Source organism: Sander lucioperca, chromosome 19 (assembly GCF_008315115.2).
Source record: "Sander lucioperca isolate FBNREF2018 chromosome 19, SLUC_FBN_1.2, whole genome shotgun sequence".
In the NCBI taxonomy this organism is placed as follows: Eukaryota; Metazoa; Chordata; class Actinopteri; order Perciformes; family Percidae; genus Sander; species Sander lucioperca.
This window is the reverse complement of record NC_050191.1, coordinates 13,581,357-13,605,144: the sequence shown is the minus strand read 5'-3', so window position 1 is coordinate 13,605,144 and position 23,788 is coordinate 13,581,357. Positions and strand designations below refer to the sequence as shown.

At 40.2% G+C, this 23,788-nt stretch overlaps 1 protein-coding gene across 2 annotated transcripts; it reads right to left on the bottom strand.

Annotated features, from left to right (window-relative positions):
* Positions 1 to 559: 559 nt before the first annotated feature.
* On the bottom strand, positions 560 to 22,928 carry armc2 (armadillo repeat containing 2). Of its 2 annotated transcripts, none has more exons than XM_031322155.2 (19): positions 22,449 to 22,928; positions 20,895 to 21,118; positions 20,714 to 20,786; positions 17,251 to 17,416; positions 16,551 to 16,677; positions 13,128 to 13,195; positions 12,302 to 12,409; positions 11,073 to 11,257; positions 10,840 to 10,942; positions 10,292 to 10,506; positions 8,429 to 8,574; positions 7,481 to 7,580; positions 5,721 to 6,051; positions 3,939 to 4,061; positions 3,642 to 3,755; positions 3,069 to 3,201; positions 2,080 to 2,234; positions 1,581 to 1,826; positions 560 to 1,493 (listed from the first exon to the last, which is right to left on the bottom strand). In XM_031322155.2, exons 2-18 carry the CDS (start codon positions 21,101 to 21,103, stop codon positions 1,693 to 1,695), a joined length of 2,490 nt encoding a protein of 829 aa, XP_031178015.1. In that variant the 5' UTR covers positions 21,104 to 21,118; positions 22,449 to 22,928; the 3' UTR covers positions 560 to 1,493; positions 1,581 to 1,692. The 2 variants fall into 2 exon arrangements, with proteins under 2 accessions (XP_031178015.1, XP_031178017.1); XM_031322157.2 differs by having other exon boundaries at positions 13,128 to 13,192.
* Positions 22,929 to 23,788: the final 860 nt, after the last annotated feature.

Below are 23,788 nucleotides of genomic sequence, written 5' to 3'. Positions count from 1 at the left end.
AGTATAGGAAATGAAATAGCCCATGGTAAGATGACTCATGGCGTTTTATTCTATCACCTTGTTCCAAAGTACACTCAGCTCTTTGCTAATAAAGCTGACTTCATCAACAGTAAGCTGAACTCAGTTTGTCATCAGAACAATCCAGGGACTTTGATGTGAATGTCATTTTACTGTACACTCTGGAGAAATGGACTCCCTGGGAACCGGGTAATGGTCCCTGTTCTTGTGGTGCGGTCAAGGACAAAGTTTCTCTTTGCTCCTGACTAATAAGATCTTACCTCTAGAGTTTACCTCTACGTCACACCTCACTGGGAAAAAATCCTTCACTTTCCCGATGAGGCTGCCTGAAGTTCAGGGTGTTTCCCATCAAGGCCTGTCTGTTAATTCACAATCACCAGGAGAAACTCAGTATTATGCCCACTGACTAAACTGCCTTCACATTTCGGTGGCTTTCCCAGACAATATATGGAATAGGTAACATTGAGCAGCCTTGATATTAGCCAGCCAACTGTCTTTCATATCAACATGAGAAATTCAATGTAGAGAACAATGTTTGTTATTAGCTCTGGCTAATGAATAGTTTAGTGTTTTTTTTTTTGTTTTTTTTAACATCGGCTTGTCTTGTGGTTGTTTTAGGGTCGCTATTGTTTGAAAACAGGGATTTTCACATTAAGTGCCGTTTCTGATTTGTTTTGATGTAATAACGATGTGATTTTGAAATACTGTACTTTAGGCTACTTGGTGTAACTTGCAAGCACTGCCTGGCCCCATATCTGTGTAATAATAAAGGCTTTGAGAAGCAAACCTGTGTTTTCCACTGTCTTGTGCTTTATTATGTAGTTACAATGTCACACAATCCACAGAAAATAAAAGATTTACCTATGTGGTAAATTCCAGGTCAGTTATCCGTTTTCATGACTACATTATCATAAAAGAACCTTTACAACACAGTGAGCTTACAAAACTGTTCATGTCTGTTGCATAAATGTGCAAAGAGCTTGAGTTAAATTATCCCTGTACATGTGAAGATACCCAGAAAATCAAGGCTTCTGCTTTATGAAAATTGAAGTGCAAAAAGGCTACACATTTTTAAAATGAAAATTAAAAAATTGTGTTAGGATTGAAAAGGCTAAGAAAATAAATAAATGAAGACCTTGTGTATAAAGTATACAGAATTGAGAAAGAAATCTGGTAATTTTAACATCCACACACATTTTAACAGAGTCACCCTGCTTCTTATCTTTTGCATAATTTCCTTCATCAGCCACCAAAAATCTATTGTTATGACACGCTGACCATCTGTAGGCCTAAAAGCTACAAAGGTTTGTAGTTTCATTAAACAATGGCATTAATAGTCAGCTTGAAGCATATGGATGAACAGTGGAAACGTAACTTGTGGTTTGAAACATTTTTAAAGGTATTTTTAATTTTTTATGCCTTGAAAACCAGCGATGGAATTCACTGTAACTGACATGACTTCAAGCTGACCTCACCTAGCCTGGCTCCGCCCTCTTACTTACTTCCGCTCAATTTCCATTTCCCAATGTACGAGAGTCTGGTAGGACCAGGCTAGACCTCACCTGCTTCTCACTACAAACCTTCACAGCCACCTTTAAAACCCACTGGAGGTATGTGTTTAATAGTTAGAATGTGGACTCTGGATTTCTATGACAACATGAAACTCAAACTTTGTCAGGCTGTTAGGTCCGGAGGCCGGAGCGTCTTCATCAGTTTTTGAGCTACAGGTAGGAACTCTAACTCCCAGCATGCCCTGTGGAAATCCCTCATATCTTCATTTTCTATCCACTTCAGAGCCTCCTGTTCATCTAGGGAACATATTGAAAAGAGTGGACAGAGGATGAGAGAGCATAGCTGGGGGTTGCAGGTTTATTTTGAATACTTTTCAGTGACAGGTTTTGTGTTGAGATGTGACCATGGAAGTATTGTGTTCGTGAAAATGGGAATGTGTGTCCCTCCCTTCCCCCTGAGGGCCACTGATGTGAACAAGAGCATGTTCTCTCCAGCATGTCTCCCTCCCTTGTTATGTAAGGATTTGTAATAATAACACTGTGAACCAACCTAAGCATGTAGTGAGGAACTCCAGCAGTGACTCTCTCTCCTGTGTGTCCAGCAGCTTCTCTGAGCCACAGACGATCATGTTCCACAACGCCTGACAAACTTGGCCCGCCAGCTGCCAATCACCTGGTCCGAAGTCTCTCAGACAGTCCACAAGCCTGGTACACACACACACACACACACACACACACACACACACACACACACACACACACACACACACATGGACACACGGACACATCGTGACTTGAGGGAGAGGGATTCACATGACCGGCAGGTTTTGTGGGCATTAGCTCCACTTCATTGGGCCAACATCTGAAACAGGACTCGTGTGTGTGTGTGTGTGTGTGTGTGTGTGTGTGTGTATGTTTGTGTAAAGGGGAAGTAAGAACTCAAATGTTCAAACAGTGCGTGAGAAGCCTGCACTAGAAGATCATTTCACAGAATTTGTTCCACTTTAAGTTGCCATGTGTTCAAAATGTACAAATCTAAATTGACAAATCAGGAATTATAACTTGATTTGTAGTTATACTTACTTGTATACCTACTCTAAATAAATAACATTAAGTTTGAAATGATTAGTAGCACCTTGTTCATGTCAGTGGAGTTGTTATGCTTATGTTTGTCAAAATGAAACCTTTAGACAGAGCCAGGTTAGCTGTTTCCTCTGGTTTCTAGTCTTTTAGCTGAGATTAAATAAGCTAAACCAAGCTAACTGTCACCGGGTTGTATCGGTTATGTATTGATTTTTTATTGTCATATGCTGCTGGTTATAAGCCCCAAGATGCTGTTAACTATATTGTCTATTTTAAGTCATCATCATATTTTGATTTCAATTTAATTCATCCAGACACAGTAGATCTGCTTTTTTCATCAGCTTTACTATATTTAGTGAAAAGTCTGTGAACTGTCTGTCAAATAAAATGTGAATATGAACATGTACTCTATACACATACACACACACATATAATATTTAAGTCATTAGTCCTTACTTGGCAGCAGCCCCCTCCACTGAAAGACTGTCCCAGTTGGCAGGATCCAGAGCCAGGTTGGTGAGGACCCCGCAGGCTGAAAAACACATCTCAGTGCTTTTTGAGTCGAGCAGCGTCACTACAAACTGGTGCACTGAGGAAGAGGGAGCGGAGAAAGACGATGATGTGTGGGAGTGCATGAAGAGAAAGCAGGTCAAAGATAAGACGGCTGCTATCACCAGATTCAGCAGGCATGTTTATGCTGACTGTAGCTGGCCTTGCAGCTAAGTCCAGCCTAAACATGACACAACAGAATGCAGAGATGCTTACTGTACTTGGCATTCTGTGTCAAGGTACCCAGTATTCTGTAAAGTTCTGTGCTAGGAACATTCGATTTATGCATATTTACATAAGCCTTTTTTATTAATTTATTTCTGCGTATTGATAGGCTTTAAAGACCTTTTAAAAGATAATTTGCTAACCTTTGCTAGCTTTTCTGCAAGAGTCAATGAATACTGTGAATATAGGAAATACGTATAATCTCATGTTGGAGTGTTTTGTGCACTTCTGTTTGCGTTTGTGTCCATCACATACCTTTGTTTTGCATAATAAAGTCCCGCACATGCTTGGACTGGGACAAATTTCCATATACACGGGTGGCTTCAAGCATGGCGTCCCTACTCGAGCTGAGCACCAACTTCAACATCACTGAAGTAAAAATGAGAGAGTGAGCCAAGGAAAAAGGGAGAAATGGGGGAGTAAAAGGGGAAGGGAAATTGAACAAAAGCAGGAAAATGGGGGTAAAAAAACTCAGCAAACTAAACAAATAGTTCCACTCTCTTTGTTTGTATTACATTTCTACATTAAGATCTGTCAGTCTTTCAGTCTTACACTTTGCGATGGTGAGTTGACTGCGTCTGAGTACAGAGCTTTCCTCCTGGTAGAAAGACAGGTTGTTGATGGTGGCAGCCACATTCACCAACAGTTCCTCGCTTTCCTGCACAGACCTCAGCTCTGTCACACACACACACACACACACACACACACACACACACACACACACACACACACACACACACACACACACACACACACGCGCACACACACACGCGCACGCACACACGCACACACACACACACACACACACACACACACACACACACACACACACACACACACACACACACACACACAGAAGAAAAAAAGAGTAACCTTGAATTAACATAATTTCTAATACAGATCTTGTAGATGTTTCTGATTTTTCTTTATAAGATGCAACCAACAGAGGGAGCATCCACACTGCACGGTTAACAGGAAAGGTGAAAGTTTTGTTTCCTTTTATGTTGAGGATATAAAGTAAAGGTAGATTATTAATCAATAAAGCAACTGCAACATGGATTGTGTAAACTGGGTTGCACCCAGCATGAAGATGTTGGTTTGTCAAATTTCCAAGTGCAATGCAAATGTAAATAGATTACTAGTTAATTAGTAATTCACAGATAAATAGAACCATTATAGAACAATTTAATATGATAAATACATGCAGAAATACAGTCAACACTCTTTTTGCATATTACAGCTCAGCCACACTGATGTGACACTGTGACATTATCATAAAAGTAGCTGTTGTCTGTGGTTTTGGCTTGATATAGTCGGTTTGATCATGAGCTGGCATACAAAGGTCAATGTGACCCAATGCAACCAGCCATGACACCGTGAGTGGCTTGGAAACAGATTCTTCTCCTGATATAGCAGCAGATGTCGGGTGCTCGGTCATAAATCGCGGATATTGCGGTCGGTGTCAACTGGCGGCGGTGTCACACTGAATTTTGTTTCTGTTTCTGACTGGAAATGCTACTTTGTTATGCCCCTCCTCAAAGCTCTGTAATGTAAAGCAGCACTGCCTGCTCTTTCATCCTCTACTTAGATTGGTTTTCTGTTTCCAGCTGTCACACCAACTCCCCATATTCTCCTTCATTCGCTCATTTTATGTTTCTGTCTTCAGTTACTTAATTTACTTACCATCTAACTCTCTGGCATCAATCAGACACCCCTTTATATTTAGAAATCTGACATGTTTTCACTATTTCGACCTTTGCTGTGTTTATTTCATTTTCATTATTTTTTATTTCAAGTGTGTAGGAGGCAGGCAGCAGAGAAATCGAGAGTTTCACACCCATCTGTGTAGCAGTTCAACCTGTCCTGAAACCATCTAACCACATGGGAGAATTTCACACACACAAACCAAGTGGGCTGTGAGACGTGACAGAACATCCTGCTCATGCAGTGAAGCGCTTCGCTCTGTCAGATTTAAAAAAACAACAGGTAAACCAAAAGAGGATGTGCTGCGTATTGAACAGAAAGTACAGAAAGGAAAGCGAGCGAGGAATGAACAGACAAACGAGGAGTGTTTTCGACCAAAGTCATGTCTTGTTCCCAGCACAAGGGAAGTGGTTGGGGTGCTTAGCAGATACTGTACTTACAATGCACAAAACAGCTATTTTTAAACTTACCAGAACTCCAGATTTTTACACACTGCTCCCTTTGTATGACGGAGATACAACATGGGCGAAAAGGACAAATCTAAAGCCGTAAATCTTCTACTGACTGTATCTTATATATGTTTTAACTTAAGTGATTTTGTTAAACACAGAGTGATTTTCTTCTGCTCACCAATTGTCTCCATCAGCAGCTGAATGCAGATTGTGTTGTTTGCCAGAGCTGGACCTACAGCCGGGTGGATGCACATGTTCGCCAGCACCCTGACCAGCTTAACCAGCACGTCCTCATCCTCCTGCACACTCCCCGGAGGGGCCTGAGGCTCGCTGGGGGAAAGCGGGCCTTTCTGTGGGGGTGTGTGTGGTGAGTTGTCTCTGCGCTGGTAGGTGTCGTACAGCTGCAGGAGTGTGTCCATGCAGGACTCGCACTGAAAGAGCTGCTGCCGAGCCTCTTCGCTTTTGGCTGTGAGGTTCCCGAGGGTGAAAAGAAGGCGCACGACAAGGTCCTGTGGGAGAGCAGAGAAGAGCACTGTATTAGTCATTCTGCATGTTTCACTCTATTGTAAATGTGTCTGAAAGGCAAGAATGTGTTGGGAAAAGTTACATAATGGCTTCAAACATTAACTGATCCACTTTTCCCTCTTACAGCATTTTAATGTATTCAGTGCTAGAGATAAATAGTATGCAGATAGTATAGGACATGTATTTTGAGCGTGTTTGTAGTAGTTCCTGAGTTCATATTTATCACATGAATGTATATTTTAGGAAGGAAACTATCTATTAATCTGCAGATTGTTTTCTTAAATTAATCAATGTATTATTTTATCTGTAAGATGTCAGAAAATAGCAAATAATGCCCAGTACAATTTCCTACAGCTGAAGACACTACAAATGTCTTGTTTTGTCTTATCAACAGACCAAAACCCAAAGATATTCAATCTACAATGATACAGCATATGTTTAGCATGTTTTGCTTAATGATTATATAGTAAATATACATATAGTATATTTACAGTATATTTGAATGAAAAAAATAAATATAGTATATTTACAGTATATTTGAATGAAAAAAAAGATCTCCCCGAAGAGAAAGATATTGTTTCTGACGAGAAAATTAAAAACAGTCAACATCAGATCATATGAATTTTATTTACAATGTGAAGATCAACAGCCACTTCACCTGCAGCCCAGTCCGTGAGCCTGTCCTGTCAAGTAGCACTGTTGTTAGTGTCATTCATTTCCCCTGGAGAGTTCATAGCTGAGACACGTTTGAGTGTAACTACGCCCTATTTTTTAATGAGTTATCACACTCTTACCGAGAAAAAAGGTGACAAATTACACCCTGTGCGTCACCCTTGTATCCCAACTCTACTTAGTAAATACCATGAAGAGCAGGTGTGCTAAGAACACACAGTGACATTGGTATGAGGACAGGATGGGCTGTCCCAGCACTGGGAGCTCATTACATGTACTACTGTCCAGTGTGTGTCTGTTTGTATTTGTAGGTGTGGGTGTGTTTATTCCCGGTGAGATTAAGAACGCATGTCAGTAATGTCTGATTGCCAAAGTACCACCCTTTTCTTTTCCTCCTACTCCTCTTGTCTATCACTCCCTTTCACCTCTGTATCACCTCTACTATAGTATCTACTCAAGCTCACCTCATTAATTCTTTTTCCTTTTCCTCCTCCCTCCCTCCCTACCTCTGCCCCTTTCCTTGATTCACTCAGCCCCTCCTGGGATGATTAAATGTCCAAACACACACAAGGAAGAGAGACGAACGCCATATACAGACGGACACAATGTCCTGCAAATGTGCTTGGACTTGAGTTACATAAACAACTTGCTATGAGGGTAAACATGCTGAGAGGATTACATCATGAACACTTGAAAAGCTTGTCTTCCCTTCTCTCTAATACACAAGGCTTGTGGACTCACCTGTTTTTGGTGATGTTTGCTCAGCAGTTCTAAAAATAGTTGGTAGGAGTCGGGGGTCTGGGCCAGAGCGAGGCGGCACTCCGAGTAAGAGGAGAGTTTACTGAGGGAGAGAGGGGACAACAAATACCACTGACACCTACTATTCCACTCACTGACTGCTCTGCTATGCTGACTAAATATGGAGATATTAACTCAACACTGCTAATGAATAAGCAGTTTGGGGCTGGGATCTACCTTTTCATGCTTTCATTCATCTTGGGATGTATTGGAAAAACACCTTAATTACACACTAAAGCGCTAAATGTTTTATGTTGTGCTGATGAGAGACCTGGAGCAAAAAACTGAAGATAGGGCCTCAGAGCATCATTCGAGTCATTGCACTGTTTGGTGGAGGTATTGAGATCAGTTGTTATTGAGCCTGTAGTAAGTGGCCTGCTGTCTGAATGGGGTCGCCGAGAAGATTCCAGACTCCGGTGACTTTAGTGTCCCAAGCCCTGTGTCTGGTTTTACATTGAATCTTTCTCCCATGTAGGCCTTCACATTTAAACTCATTTGTGCATTCAGAACTCTATACTGATAAGGCTAAGAACTACTCAATACAGCAACTGATAAAACAGAAATCAGCTGTGTCACTACCTTGAATATTTTTGCAACGCTATAGAGACAAAAACAGATGTATAATCATATTCCCTTTGACAAATGCTATGTTTCTCTGGAGACTCTTTGTTTTGTGAGACCCAACTACAAACAAAAAATAAATTAGGAAATTGAGAAGGAGAGTGACTGCTGCAGTTAGAATGGAAAACAGAGAACAGAGTGTGAGAGCTGAATCATGTCCTGTTTGCATTTAGCTCACGACAGGTTATGATGGTTTATGTTAGAAAGTTAGGGAGAGGAGTAGGAAGAAATAAGGAAGAAATTATTCTTATGGAAGTGCGTGTGTGATACCTGTATATTCTGGAAATGTTGGTGCAGATGTCCGGGTCTTTGCAGTGATGACGAAGCACCAGACAGAGTTCTGACAGCATAGAGAAGGAGATGAAGAGTGGACGGGAATCTGGGTGATCTGCAAGGTTCCTCAAAGTCGCTGTCAGCTACAGGGGCCAGAGGTCAGACAGAGAGAAAGAGAGATTGTTTACCAAGAAAAGAATTATACAAATGTACCTACTGTATCTTCAGTCAGGAACACTCTCGTCATACAATGGACGAGACAATTGGAAACACAGTTATGCTTGGCTCTGATGGCTCCGCTCTTCATAATGCTCCCTGGACCAGCCAAGCAGCATGCTATGCTGAAACAGGGAGCACCATGCAGAAACCCCCCTGGGTAAAAAAAAGAGTGAGCCAAAAGAAAGAAACACTGAAAACCATTTTAAACTTTGAGTCATGTTAGGACTCTGAACTAGGAAGGTGGAGGCTGGGGTGGTGGAGCAGCAGCAGTGAGTGAAGCAGCGTCCGTGTAGCAGGGATCAGTGAGGAGGGAGTCACAATTAAAAGGACCGCCTTGATGTGAGAATGGCTGTGATTGGTGTGTGTCTGATAGAATTGACAATTCAATCAGCGGGCGTATGATTTCTGTGTCCTGCATGAACAAACGCTAAGCTTAATTAGGGATTTTATATTTAGGCCAGTATTGCGTGTCAGTGTTGTGCCATTACGGCTTGCATACAATGTTGGTCATATGCTCATTAAGGCTGGCTGCTGGCCTGTACAGGACGCCATACAGCAGAGCGACCGGAAACTATTCAGAATGGACATAAATCATTCTATCACAAGAAGGAAACAGTAATTTCCAACACATGGCAGCATTGAAAGTTCTGGAAAGTCATCGTCTACTGATTTCCCTCCTCTAACAGCATAATAAGTTGTGTTGGATGTCAAATGAAGCGCTGGCTCAAGATGTTTGCTAGGGCCAACTTATGCGGTTAGCAGCAATCATTTTCAGAAGAGTGAAGCAGGGTGTGTTTTAGACTGAGCAGAGAACATTATGCTCTGGGAGCAGCTTATATACCAGACATAAACAAAAACATTTTTGTTTATGTCTGGAATATTTAACATTGTGTTCCTTTATATTGAGTTAGTACACATTTTTAACTCTCATAGCAAAACTGTAGAGAAAGTACGTGTATTGTTTTGTAAGTAGGAGTGGATGCTTCAAGTTTCCACCTGAGTTGTGATACAAAAGCTATTGGTTTAAAGGTCCCATGGCATGACAATTTCACTTTATGAGGTTTTTTAACATTAATATGCGTTCCCCCAGCCTGCCTATGGTCCCCCAGTGGCTAGAAATGGTGATAGGTGTAAACCGAGCCCTGGGTATCCTGCTCTGCCTTTGAGAAAATGAAAGCTCAGATGGGCTGATCTGGAATCTTCCTCCTTATGAGCTCATAAGGAGGAAGGTTACCTCCCCTTTCTCTGCTTTCCCCGCCCAGAGAATTTGGCCCACCCATGAGAGAGAGACATCATAGCTTTCAAACGAGCAAAGTGGCAGTTGGTCAAGGCCACACCCACACCCTCCACCTTGCCCCCCCCTCTCTCCTCAAAAGCTACAGACACAGAAATGGCACATAGTAAGGAAAGCTCATGGTGGAACTGGCTCTAGTGGCTGTAATTCTGCACCAAGGCTGAATTTCGGGAAAGAGACTTCAGATACAGTATTAGGGGACCACTAAGGTCTATATAAAAGCATCCAAAGAGCACCATGTCATGGGACCTTTAAAATTATTGGTGTACATCAAATATATAATGATTTATTCAAAACATTTTAAAATATCCTTCAAAATGTTCTCAGCAGTGTCAAGTCTGACACACCTGAACAAGGATGTGCCCTGCTATAGTGAAGTTGGTGTCTTCTGCTGTGCAGAGCCTCTGCATGAGTTTCTGAGCCACACCAACACAGTTCTTGTCCAGCAGAAGTCTGAGGATTGCACTGTTTCCTGAGAGAAATTTCAAAGTCCCAACACAGTACAGCAGAGCTTCCCCAGATGAGGACACATCCTCGTTGCTTAAAACGCCCAGAACAGAGCCTAGACACAAGAAAAATTGAGCGTTAACATCCAAATTGTGCAAACTGACCTGGTTCCAGATAGATTAAAAAACACTCCAAGCCAGCAGAGAACATTACGCTCTTGGAGCAGCTCATTCACCAGACATAAACATAAACATTTTTGTCTAATAGTGGGAAAATCTACATGAGTCAACAAACACATAAAGAAGAATATTTAACATTGTTTCCCCTTATATTAACATATTGACACATATTGAAAAATACCTGTGTTCTTTACTCACATATATTTTAGAATATAGGACTTGGTACAGAATAGAAAATCTAGATAATCTTGATTTAGAATAGTGTTCACCTATGATAAAGTTGTTCTGAAAGAGGATGTCGTTGCTTTCACTGCGGCTGATTTGGAAGATGAGCTTACAGATGTTAAGCAGGTTGTTTCCACTGACACACAGCTGGAGAGAAAAATGCAAAAAAACTTTTGTATTACAGTTAAACGCCCAGGTGCCCTGGATGCCCTTGTGATAATGACTTAGTGGCAGACATGCTGACACCCACACACCCGCATAGACACACACGACTCACAGCAAGGCAGAGCTTGGCGATGTGCAGGTTGAGCTGGGCAGAGTTGAGGTCGATGAGGCGGAACAGTGTTCGAAGTATCCCTGACCTCCTCTTACAGCGTCGGCCGAGCATGTCTGCTTTTGCTAAGGTGCCATGGAGACCATCACACAAATCACACAGACTATCCAGTGAGCCCTCAGAGCTGCCTGGCATCACAGGAAAACAGATATTGCAAAAGAAATGATGTCAAATTCTGGGGCAGCATGTCAAATAATCACAGAGAAAGCAAACATCCCAAAATAAAAACACCCACTTGTGTGTGTTGGCAAGTGTGTATCCATATAAATACAGATGAGTTATGTTTTGTGTATGTTGTGGTGTGTATGTGCAATATGCCTGAGCTCTACTGCATGGTGTACATTTATTATTTGCATGAAGAACTTGAGGTCAAATCCTCAACATCAGTAATGCATTGATCAGCAGTAAAATAACATTCCCTTTCCTTCTCTAAGAAGCAGCTTTGAGTTTCAATGGTCAAATGCAGGGGAACAATTCTGCAACAGGCAGCTACAATATTGGTGCAGAGGAAGAGAAAGGGTGGAGTCTTTCCTTGTTTTTGAGGTAAAATAAATGTTTTCCCTGCATAAATAAAAGGGTTTGGCCATTTCTAAAAAAGGTTGGCTGCAGTCTCACACTCCACTCTTCACTGCGATGTCCCACTGAATCTGAAAGGTGTTTTATGCATGAGCCGGAAGGCACTTGGTACAATAAATATTTAATATTTATCTTTCAAATGAATTTTCCATTAAATTTGTAGAGTGTTAAAATATTTACAGCCATATATTTCATTTCATGGCTGCCAGACTGCAGTTTCAGGCTAAGAAAATTCTGCATTGATGCCAAACATAACACTATTTTGTTTGCCTTTCTTCAGTGGTTGAAATGACAGTGCTTTTTCATTTTGCAAGACTTAATGGATGACTATCTGCTAAAAACCTGCTGGCTGAAAATTAAATGTAATAAGGAAATAAGGCATTACTGAGAGAAAAAAAGACCAGAATCACTGCACCCGCGTTACATTTTAGATTAGTTTTAGAGACATTCTTCAACCCAAAAGGAAAGAACGTAATATTGAAAAGTGATATTGTGAGTCAATTTGGTGACAGAAACTATATGCTTATAATAGAATGAAATGATCTGATTAAGACTAATGCATGTCCCATGTTTCCTTATTGCATTACCCACACTACCTGCAGCCATGCTCTCTAGTTGTTGGAGAAGAGGAGCAATCATGTTATTCCACACCAATGACTCTGCATCCTCCTCTGTGCTCTTGGTGTGGTCTCCATTCCCAAGCTCTGAAATGTGCGGAGAGAATTGCAGTTAGCCAATTACCACGTCCAAACACAGACAGTGAACATCAGCAGCAAGCATGGTTCACAAGTTCACTGTCTTAAAATAAAACAGCAGGAAGTTTAATGTGTGAAGATGAAAGGTCATCATCCACAGTTACACTTCCTCTGATTTCTGTTTCTGTGCTGAAATAGACTGTGTGTGGGCATTTGGTTGTGTGCATTTGTGATGGAAACACGTGTGCATGCGTGTTTGTGCACGCAAATGTCTGCAGTCTCTCACACACCATGCACCTTTTTTGCTGAACATTTGCATACCCCCTTGCTTGGTGTGATGCAGGAAACTGTGGTTGCCCAAACCAACAGATCTCTCAGCTATTGGCTGGCTGCCTCTTATGGTGGAAATTAGGCCCTTAGCAACAACACCCCAATCAAAGTTTGACACTTAAATAAGGGTGTGTCTTTGTTGCTAGTGAAACAACATATCTGGTCTCAAGTCGTATTATATTTATATTATATTTAGGCATACTTGGGTTGATTTCGAAAGATGTTTGGTTTTAGACATCAAATATGTTACCTTTAAAGTAAAATCACTTAATAGTTGAGTAGTATGTTAGGAAAAGTTGCCACTACATTGCTATTTTACATGCTGTACAAAATGTACAATCCATGTTAAATATGTTTAAAAAAGAAAAAGAGGTTAATTTAGTATATCTGGACAAACCTGTTTTCCGTCCTGCTCTTTCTTCTGTGAGTCTAACGCCTGAGTCAACACCAGGCTGCATTATTCTACTGTTGGCACACAAAAAAACACAAAAATACAAAGAGTCTAGTTATCAGATTTTGGAGATGAGACATATGTGACTACTGACTTGTTTAGTTTCATTTAATTGACAATGGAAGTTTTGGCTCATTTAGACATTAAACTAATAGAAAAAAAAAATTTAAAGGATGAATAGTGTCAAAGAATACATCTCCATGAAAAGTTGCTGACTTTAAATTCCGTCAACTCAGCTACAGGTGTATTTTCATGTAGTTCCACTAGGTGTCCCTGTTGCAGCAGAGGTTGAGACTTGTGTGCAAGTGCTGTTATCTGTAGTGTGTGTGTGTGTGTGTGTCTATGTACATTTGCACACATACAGTACAGATACATACATGTGTGTGTGTGTGTCTGTCTATCTGTTTGTACGTTACTGCTTGTAAGTTTGTGTGTGCGAATCTTTGTGTCTGTGCAGGACAGTGTGCTGTTGTACATCACAAACTGCAATCCCCAACAGACAGGAACTAAGATCTTAGTTTTGTGGGCAGTCTGGTTAAAGCTGTTCATGCTTTGTCACTGTGAGCTGTCTCCACAGACTTACTGTCTCTCTGCAGTAACTGTAAAGTGATCCCAAAAACACACCCCTCTTGTCATGCTATGCTATGTGTTGTGGCTTGCCCTCTGCATGTCACCATCAAGTCTGCACTACTCCGCTCACACACAAAGAGAATGACTCCATTTTACAATAAATTCTGAAGGTAGTGTGTCTTATCACTAATTACTATGTGACCAACTGAGAAAATAACTTAATAAATAGAGATAAACACAAGCAGCATGGCGAGTCATCCAAATCACTGCTACAACTGCAAGGTTTCCATAATAAATCCCACACAAAAGAGTGAATCACTTTATAGAAACACAACACAAAATAGAAAGGTGTAATCATTCCTCTCAAAGACAGATAATTATGTTATCAGGAATCTGAAGCTTCTGCAGTGACATTAGTACTAAAGGCTGACTCTCAGCTTGTTGAGCTTATACACTCAAGTGAGCCTCATTTCACGGCCTTGCTGACAGGTATGAGACAGAAAATGTCTTTAGCTATTGTAAATATGTCTCCATTTCATTCCATTGGAGCATCACCAAATGACGTTGCTTGATAACATTAGCATTAATATACAGTATGTGGGTGTGACTAAAGAGTGCACTTTCACTTTGATGGAGATTTAAGTGTTTGGTAAAAACTGGCACACAGGGCATACGAAGGCATGTTGCAGTGAATGTAAGAGAGGGGGCTTTGGCTCTGTATGATAGGATTAAGAGCCTGATAATAAGGCCTCTTTGTGTGATACTGCATTCTCTGAGACATGACCTCATCCCTGTCTTAGGCCTGGCCAGTGCACTGCAGTCACAACACACGCTGCTGCCAGCCTTGCCCAGATGGGCACCCAAATCTAATAGAGAGCCATTTGGAGCTATAAAGCTCTGGCTTATTGGAGAAAAAGAACCTAGTGGATGTCTAATCTTTATATCTCATCCAACTCATCATATTAATATGTCATGCTGTGTCTATTTCCACTTGCAGTCAGTGTACTCCAGGCTTGACTATCTCTGTGATTTTCACTTTGTTTGTCTCCGTCTAATTTATAATTTATTATGTCTTTTATGTAGTTCATTGCAACACTGAAGGACGTAGCTTTAAAGGTCCTATGACATGCTGCTTTTTGGATGCTTTTATATAGGCCTTAGTGGTCCCCTAATACTGTATCTGAAGTCTCTTTCCCGAAATTCAGCCTTGGTGCAGAATTACAGCCACTAGAGCCAGTCCCACAATGAGCTTTACTTAGGATGTGCCATTTCTGTGTCTGTAGCTTTAAATGCTATTGAGGAGGAGAGAGGGGGAGCAAGGTGGAGGGTGGGGGTGTGGCCTTGACCAACTGCCATGCTTCGCTTGTTTTCAAGCCATGATGTCTCTCTCTTTCTCATGGGCGGGCCAAATTCTCTGGGCGGGCAAAGCAGAGAAAGGGGAGGTAACCTTCCTCCTTATGACGTCATAAGGAGCAAGATTCCAGATCGGCCCATCTGAGCTTTCATTTTCTCAAAGGCAGAGCAGGATACCCAGAGCTTGGTTTACATCTATCACCATTTCTAGCCACTGGGGGACCATAAGCAGGCTAGGGGAACTCACATTAATGTTAAAAAACCTCATAAAGTGAAATTTTCATGCCATGGGACCTTTAAAAAAACTCTGACCTAAGATCAATCAAGAAGTCTTTAATCCTATCCTCTTGAATCTTAGATCAATCACAGTTTAATCTCTTGGGACTTCTCTTTGTCAGCAACAAGTTACACAAACATTGCGTACTAACTTGGCTTGTAAGGGAGGAGGTGAGGTGGTTGTGCTGCGGGCGATAGCCCAGATTTCCTGTAAAAGTGTTTTATGGTCGGTCCCCACTCTACAGCCCCAGCTGCCCCACCCAATCGATAGGCAGATGGATTGTAACGACAGCCCCCGACCTCACGCTCAGAATTATGCCCCTAATGCTGACACACAGCTGATGAGGTCGGCAGAAAAAAGCAGAGCTTTTAGCCTTTCTGCAGTGTTAAGTTGTAAAAGCTGACACATGATAGTAATGACAGATAGAGGCAGTTCCATTGGGAATGAAGCTGTATTTCACTGTGACCAAGAAATAGTGTACAGTAAAGTATATGAGGGTTTAAAATGGGGTGGAGTGACTTAAGTTGAAAAATGTGTTCTATCTATTAGTTAGTGACACCACTGCTGGTCTAACTGACTTCATATGTTCAGCTGTCAGTAATAGTTGCTGAATGAAAGTAGCTGAAAACACTAGTAATTTACCCTGGATTTAAGTTTGTCTGATCTAAAGTCCCTGTACAATATAAAACACACGTCAATCAATTAGAGAGCAATAGCAGTTGTCAGGCCTGGGTTTTAATTTTTGTTAACATTTGGATCATGGGTTAGACATAGCGCATAACACAAACACTTATAATAATATCAGCCTTACTAAGGTATTTCCTGTTACAAATTTCTCTTTCCAGAGGTCTGGATAAGTTATGGACTAAAACAGGAACACAAAAAGACATTAGAAACTCTGTGAATTTGACAAACTAGGGCAATACAAAGAGAGAGGCAAGAACGCAAGGAGGAGGAGGAGGAGGATGATGATTTGATAAAAGGTAATAATGGTAGGCACAATCAACTCTATCTTGTAATGGCTACCACTGCAACCTTTGTGTGCCTATAACTCTTTAAGTCATTGTCATACTGTCACGTTGGTCAAAAAGGGGGTGCAGGAGAGGGTGGGGGGTAGACAAGAAAGAAGGACAGATCTTGCAAGTCAAACAGAGGGATAAAAAGCGTACCTTTCACTTGCTGTTCTGCATCGGCCAGTTTTAAGGGGACCACTGCGAACCTTAGTGTGGTCAGTGCTGGGGTGTCGTTTAGCTGACGGCTGCTTTTGTCCCAGGCCTGGATTTAATTGCTCTTTCACTAAACACATACAAAGGATGTGGGAAAAAGTTAGTTACAGGTTGCTGCTATATGCTGCAGTAACATTTCTACTTGTATCACTAGCAAGTATATGCACATGTATTCAGGTCAAATATTTCCAAATTCAGTTAATGCTTTTGAACATTATCTTTTTTATTGCTACAAATAGTCAGACAAGGTTTGAGAGAGAGAGAGGGAGAGAGAGAGAGAGATAGAACACTCATTTCCCACTCAAAACGGCAGCAGTAAATCATGTTTTTTCCCCAGCCCACAGAGAATGTAAATCAGGTATAATGTCAACATGTGAATGGCTCCATTCATTTCCATTTAAGAAAACTGCTCTTGCACTAGTGCCAGCACAGAAGATATACAGGGATCACACAATAGGTGAAATAAATTGGGTGTTTTCTTTTTTCATTTTTTTACCTGTTTAAACAAATGCACCATTGTATACCTTCTCTTATTAGAATTTTATTGAAAGCACAACATCGATTGCATAATAATAATTACTATCTATTACTATAATTATCTACCACCTTTTCTTACTTGATCCAGTATTTTTTCTTTCCTTACCATGTATGTGTCCCTCTACAGGAGACAACGTGGTGAGAGATCCAGACCGGAGGAGACGTGCCCGCCCTCCTGGCAGCCCCCTCTTAACTTCCAGTGGGTCAGTGGGGGGTTTGGGTAAGGCCTTGAATGGATCCTCAGCATCACAGGGGACTGGAAACTTTGGCTTCTGGTACCACAACAACATATTGGTGGAATATGATGGTGTGAACAATGAGCTAGAACTTGAATCGACTAATGAAATTACTGATGTCCACAAAGAGATCCTATTATTTTGGTTACTCATTTCCATTTCTTGATTTCAGATATTAACATTATAATCCCATTCATTAAAACCGGACAAGCTTTCATGTTGGCATACAGGGCGTGTCCTCCTTTTCCTATTTTGTAGTTTTCATGGTAATACTTCTAATATTCAGATGCAAATATGTCCCTGAGCTTACAACAAATCCAGAGGTGGGCCGTCAGGGCCAGCAAGGCCTTCTCTGCTGGCTAAGAGATTGTCAAAATCAGAAAATTATATTTTAATAATTATATATATATTAATTATTTGTATTAATTTTTCATTATTTTTTTTACAAAGCCCGTTCCCACGAGTCTATTACCGTAATTGAATTGCTACTCTCTCCCTCGGTTTTGCGGCTTTCAGTGGATTTCATAAATTAGAGCTTTTATTCAATCAAATTTCCCCTCTTTGCTGTCTCAGGGTGAAAAATCTACTCTGAGACCTTCAGAATTTCGATCCCTCTGCTTAAGTTGTTGATTGTCATATACTTTAGCCAATCACATTTCGAGGTGCCCTGTTGGGCGTATTCTTTGACAGGACAGAGCCTTCTAGTAGGCTAAGCCACCTACATCGGTATTTTTTTAAATTTTTGTATACCAGATAGTATACGGTGGCCGAAAAGCAAAACTAGCTAGCATCACATAACCGTAGCAGTATCTTTAGTTCAAGTTTTGTTTAGAGTTTTAGATGTAAAGTTGTAAAAAAAGATGTAAAAAAATGATGATTTTGGTAAGTTCAATGGATTTTCTGCATTTTAATTACATGATTTTGCTAGCTATTACTGCTTGCTTTAGCTAGGTTGTTGCTGCTGGTATTAACTGAGCAGTGTCAGTGGTCGCTGTGCCTCTGTGTATGCATGGTAGCATGTGTGTTGTTGAGCCCCAGCAGCTTATAGCTGGAATTTGTGGGGGGCCTATTAATTCCTAATTGTGCTATTTGTGTTTTTGATTCCTGTGGTACGGTGGCCGACAGGGGCAAACGCCCTGCAACTTAAGAAAACACACGTAAATAGACAAAACATAAGCAAATTAAGAAAACAACTTCATTAATTTGACAACACATGTGCAGCATTCAGCAAACGCGCTGCAAATACCACAACACAACCAAATACATAAACGCACTGCAAATATGAAACGATGCAAAAAGAAAAGCACGCAAACCCCGAAAAAAGAAGCGATGCAAAAAGAAAAACAACTTCATTAATTTGACAACACATGCGCAGCATTCAGCAAACGCACTGCAAATGCACATAACACAACCAAATACATAAACGCGCTGCAAATACACACAACACAACCAAATACATAAACGCACTGCAAATACACACAACACAACCAAAATATGAAACGATGCAAAAAGAAAAGCACACCAACCCAGAAAACAAATGCAACAAAAAAACGCTGCATCCAGATTACACAACGGAAGTTCTCTAGGGCCTCTAGAGGGAGCAGCTAGTGGAACAGCTGGATTTTCGACCTCACGGGAGAGAGAGAGAGAGAGAGAGAGAGAGAGAGAGAGAGAGAGAGAGAGAGAGAGAGAGAGAGAGAGAGAGAAACTGCATAGATCTGCATAGACTGTAAATATTAAATCTATGTTTGAGATCTGTTTTCTCTCGTTTGGTGGGTGTGTCTCGGCTCAGGTCACAGGTGATACTCAATCAGCAGAGACGTCTGTAAACTTGTGGTGATAAAACATTTAAAACTGCATCAGCGTTTAACGTTGACGTTTGTTTAAGCCACATGAGAGGGTTTAATTTCGAGGTCCGAAATTACTGAAGTGTAGGCCTCCTTACTACCAACAAAATAGGTGATCAATCTGTATTCATATTGTGGAGCAATTCGCTGAAATACAAAAAACAGACAGGATTTCTAGTCCCTCCCTGTTTAGTAAACCAGCCAATTTACCGTGGGATTTATCAAACTGAATAAATTCCGCTCGCACATAAACACAAAACTGCTTTGCTAACTCCAACGTGTTGTAAGTAAGACATCTGCTGAAAAAGTTATTGTATTCATTAGCATGATTGTCGTACTGTTTAGTTCAAAAACATCCAAAACACCAAAGTACGAAGACAGCGGACCAAACGCAAGCTTTTATTTTGAAAAGCCGAAGCTCGGGGACAGCACCAGCCGGGAGGGCATGAGACGGGAGCATAGACTGTATATTAATAATAAATTATGTTATTAATAATAATAATAATAATAATAATAATAATAATAATAATAATAATAATAATAATAATAATAATATGAATTTAATATCGGTTAATAACGGTCGAAAATCCAGCTGTTCCACTAGCTGCTCCCTCTAGAGGCCTGGAGAACTTCCGTTGTGTAATCTGGATGCAGCGTTTTTTTGTTGCATTTGTTTTCGGGGTTTGTGTGCTTTTCTTTTTGCATCGTTTCATATCGCGTTTATGTATTTGGTTGTGTTGTGTGTATTTGCAGCGCGTTTATGTATTTGGTTGTGTTGTGTGTATTTGCAGCGCGTTTATGTATTTGGTTGTGTTGTGATATTTGCAGTGCGTTTGCTGAATGCTGCGCATGTGTTGTCAAATTAATGAAGTTGTTTTTCTTTTTGCATTGCTTCTTTTTTCGGGGTTTGCGTGCTTTTCTTTTTGCATCGTTTTTTATTTGCAGTGCGTTTATCTATTTGGTTGTGTTGTGGTATTTGCAGCGCGTTTGCTGAATGGGGCGCATGTGTTGTCAAATTAATGAAGTTGTTTTCTTAATTTGCTTGTGTTTTGTCTATTTGCGTGTGTTTTCTTGAGTTGCAGGGCGTTTGCCCCTGTCGGCCACCGTACTGTGGTCGTCTTATGAGTAAATATGACCGGTTGTTGTGGGTTTGTTTTAGTTTCTTTGGTAATTACATTAATTTGGACTATACAGTATGTGATGCAGCATTCTGCCATACTGCGTAAAAGTGATGTCTTCAGTCAGCGTGTATTCATGTCTCTGCAAACGTGACACTCTCTAGGTTTTAAACCTTGTGTTAAATCACTTTATTCCTCACGATAATGTCCTAGTGTCATGGTGAGGTTATTCAAAGGTGGTTTAATTGCTGTAGGACAGTACTAAAGGCCTAGGTGTAAAATACACGGCCCGCCACTGCAAAATAATACTATTTGAACTACCGTGTGTGCGCGCGCTCGTGTTTGAGCGTGTGATTGAGTGAACTTACATGGTCCAGAGGAGAGAGGCGAGTCCCTGAACCTGGCCTGGAGTCAGGAGCATCAAAATTTTGAGCATGCAGACTGAAAAGTGAAAAAAATGGCTCATTACTTCTACAAGTTGCATGTGACCCACAGTTGATCTCAGAACCTTAAAACACGAAGGAGATTTAAGTAGAGTTTGCGACTAACCTAAAGGTAGATGGAGGTCTGTTGTCACGGTCTGCACGAACAGAGCTCTTTCCAAAAAGTTGCCTGTGTCCATCTCTGGGAGTAAACGGTCGCTGGGTAGACTGGACTCGAAGGGACTGTCTGGCTTCACTGATTATTTCTGCACTTGTTTTCCTCGCAGGGTTGCTCCGTGGAATGAATGGGCTGCAAATCTCATGTTTTCTCTCCATAGAGGCTATTTAGGCTTATGTGACATTTGCAAAGACAGTCAGCAAATGACTTCAGTGGTTTTATTTCAGGTGGTTACAGGGTGTCTCGATGATGGGAAACGTTTGGAAACATAAAAAAAATAGGATAATGCCAGAATATAAAATGAACAGAAGGTGTAAAATGCGTCTGACGTTGCAATAAATTACATTTAAAGCATGGCAAGCAGTGATGAAAGAAGTATCCAGATCATTCGTGTAAGTACAAGTTGCAATACTACAATGTAAAATGACTATGTTAAAAAAGTCCTGTATTCAATCTTACTTAAGTAAAAGTATGAAAGTGTATTATCAACAAAGTATACCTAAAGTATCAAAAGTACTATATATAATACGTGATTGCATTTAGAGCGGCAAATTATTTTCATTATCACTTAATCTGACTAAAACTAAACTAAAAATAAAATGGTTAATCAATTATCAAAATAGTTGCCTTGGCATGAACATTTAAGCAGCATTTTAATGTCATAGTTAATAGAGGAGGAGCCTATTTTAACTACGTTCTATATTGTTGAGTAGTTTAACCTATAACAATGCATAATATTTTGAAGGACATCAAAACATGTTTTATGTAAATCCTACTCTGCAAAGTAACTAGTAACTATAACTGTCAGATGGATGTAGTGGGGTACAAAGTACAACATTTCCCTCTAAAATTTGGTAAAGTAAATGTATAAATTAGTAAAAATGTAAGTACTCAAGTAAAACACAAGTACCTCAGTGTACCTATAATAGGTCCAACTATGTGACAGTCCAAATATAATTTTCTAGGACTGCAAAGAACAAAAAATGGTTTTGTGATTAGATTAGAGTTCAACAGCATATGTCTGATTTCTGATGCAACTGTGGTTAAAAATGCAATAAAATTCAAATAATAATGTTTTCAGTTTGTTTACGCAAAGAATAAGTCCAACAGTACAACCTATACTCATTTAATCTGGTGGATTTGGTCGTTTTTGGATTTGATGGCTTTATGTCTGAGTGAATGAGAAGTCCCCCCTGCGCGTTCACGCTCCGTCTCCTTGGTGACCAAATGCTGTGGTGGTAGCTTGGACAACAAAACAAAAACCCAGAAGCAAAATAACCTTTAGCATTCAAGAAACCGAGCTACGTTGTTTATTATTCCCCATAAGAACAGTTGAAAACTTCTCTTCTATAGTAGTGTACCCAACTTTTACATGGCCAGACGAAGTGGTGGTGAGAAACAGTTTCGCGTTTGAAGAAGCCGGGGTTTGAATGAAAGTCTAACGTTATCCACTAACGTTAACGTTAAACGGAAAACGTTAGTAAAGAAAGCTAGAAAACTTACCATTAACCCCTGTAAAATCCTCTGTGGGTGTGATAGTCGGGACAGTTATCATCCCAGAGACAAAACAAAACAAAACAAAACAATCACAACACCTAAAATTGGTTGAAAACTGTCAAGTTTTCCATTTAGTTTCAGCAAGGAAGCCCGAGGAAGACACGTGCACGAGATTCACTTATTGGCAGGCTCGCGCGACTCGGTGACGCGCGTCAGTCGTGCAGCAGGTTGATGCAAACGTACGCTCCGCTCGAAAGATTGTAAGTTTGATGAGTTCTTTAATAGGAAATGTGTTGATTTCAAGACGCGGACTAATAGTCCTGATAAATATAGACCCTGTTTTGACGGACAACTTAGAGGAAACTTAAGATTTGACAGGTGTATGTAAGTATGTTGTGGAGGTCCTTGACTTGATAAGCTAAAGGGCACACAACTACTAATATGCCCTCAATGACATAATGAAGTCTACATTGTGGTCCTTAAATGAAATAAATATGCATGCTGTAAAATCATCCTAGTCGAACAAACAAAAAATAAAATTGATGTGATTAAAAAATGATGTACAAATTTAACTGCAATGGTAAGCTTTACTTCCAAGTTTCCAATAAAACATAAATTGATCGTCTTAATGAAAAGACTCTTCAATTTATTCTGGATTAAAAAATATTTTCAATTCTGGGCAATAAAAAACATCAAGTCCATGACTACACTGAAAAACTCATAATGTTGGAAAAAGTGCAACTGGTTATTTCCACTTAACTGAAATGACAAAAATGTTGTGCATCATAATGTGTCTCCTACACGCATCAACGAAACTCGTAAAAATGTACAAAAAGCCATCAATACAACAAATACTGATCAGTGAAGCACACTATAGACTATATAATGTATGTAGAGCCCAGTGTCTTTACTTAAGCTTTGACTGGCTATAGCCTACTGAGAAACTTTCTTGTCATTTCAAGAAAAGATGGTAAAATAATTTGGTATGATGAGTATATATATAACACATTCTCTAACATAATCTTGTTGGAAAGAAAGAAAAAGTTCTGAGAAACGGGGAATATGTTTTATTTCTTATTTCAGCAATATGCTGTCACACATTTTAAATGTTTCTAAGACAAACTTTCACTGGTTACAGTAACCACGAGAGCAGTGTTATAGTCTAGCAAATGGATATATGTAATAAACACTATAGTCATAATTTGATAAAGCATATATGAAACAGCTCCACTGAAATAAAAACAATAAAAAATTGGCTTTATCATTTGATAAGTTGACAATATCAGTTAAGCGTTAAACAAAAATTAAGTAGCAACTTCAAAGCGAATTTAACGGTCATGTGTCAT

Coding starts and splice junctions, on each gene's coding strand:
- armc2 (XM_031322155.2), bottom strand. CDS start 21,103: ATGGAGAGAAAACATGAGATTTGCAGCCCATTCATTCCACGGAGCAAC. Junction 10,943..11,072: donor TCGCCAAGCTCTGCCTTGCT/GTGAGTCGTGTG, acceptor TTTTCTCTCCAG/CTGTGTGTCAGTGGAAACAA. Junction 10,507..10,839: donor TCAGAACAACTTTATCATAG/GTGAACACTATT, acceptor TCTTGTGTCTAG/GCTCTGTTCTGGGCGTTTTA.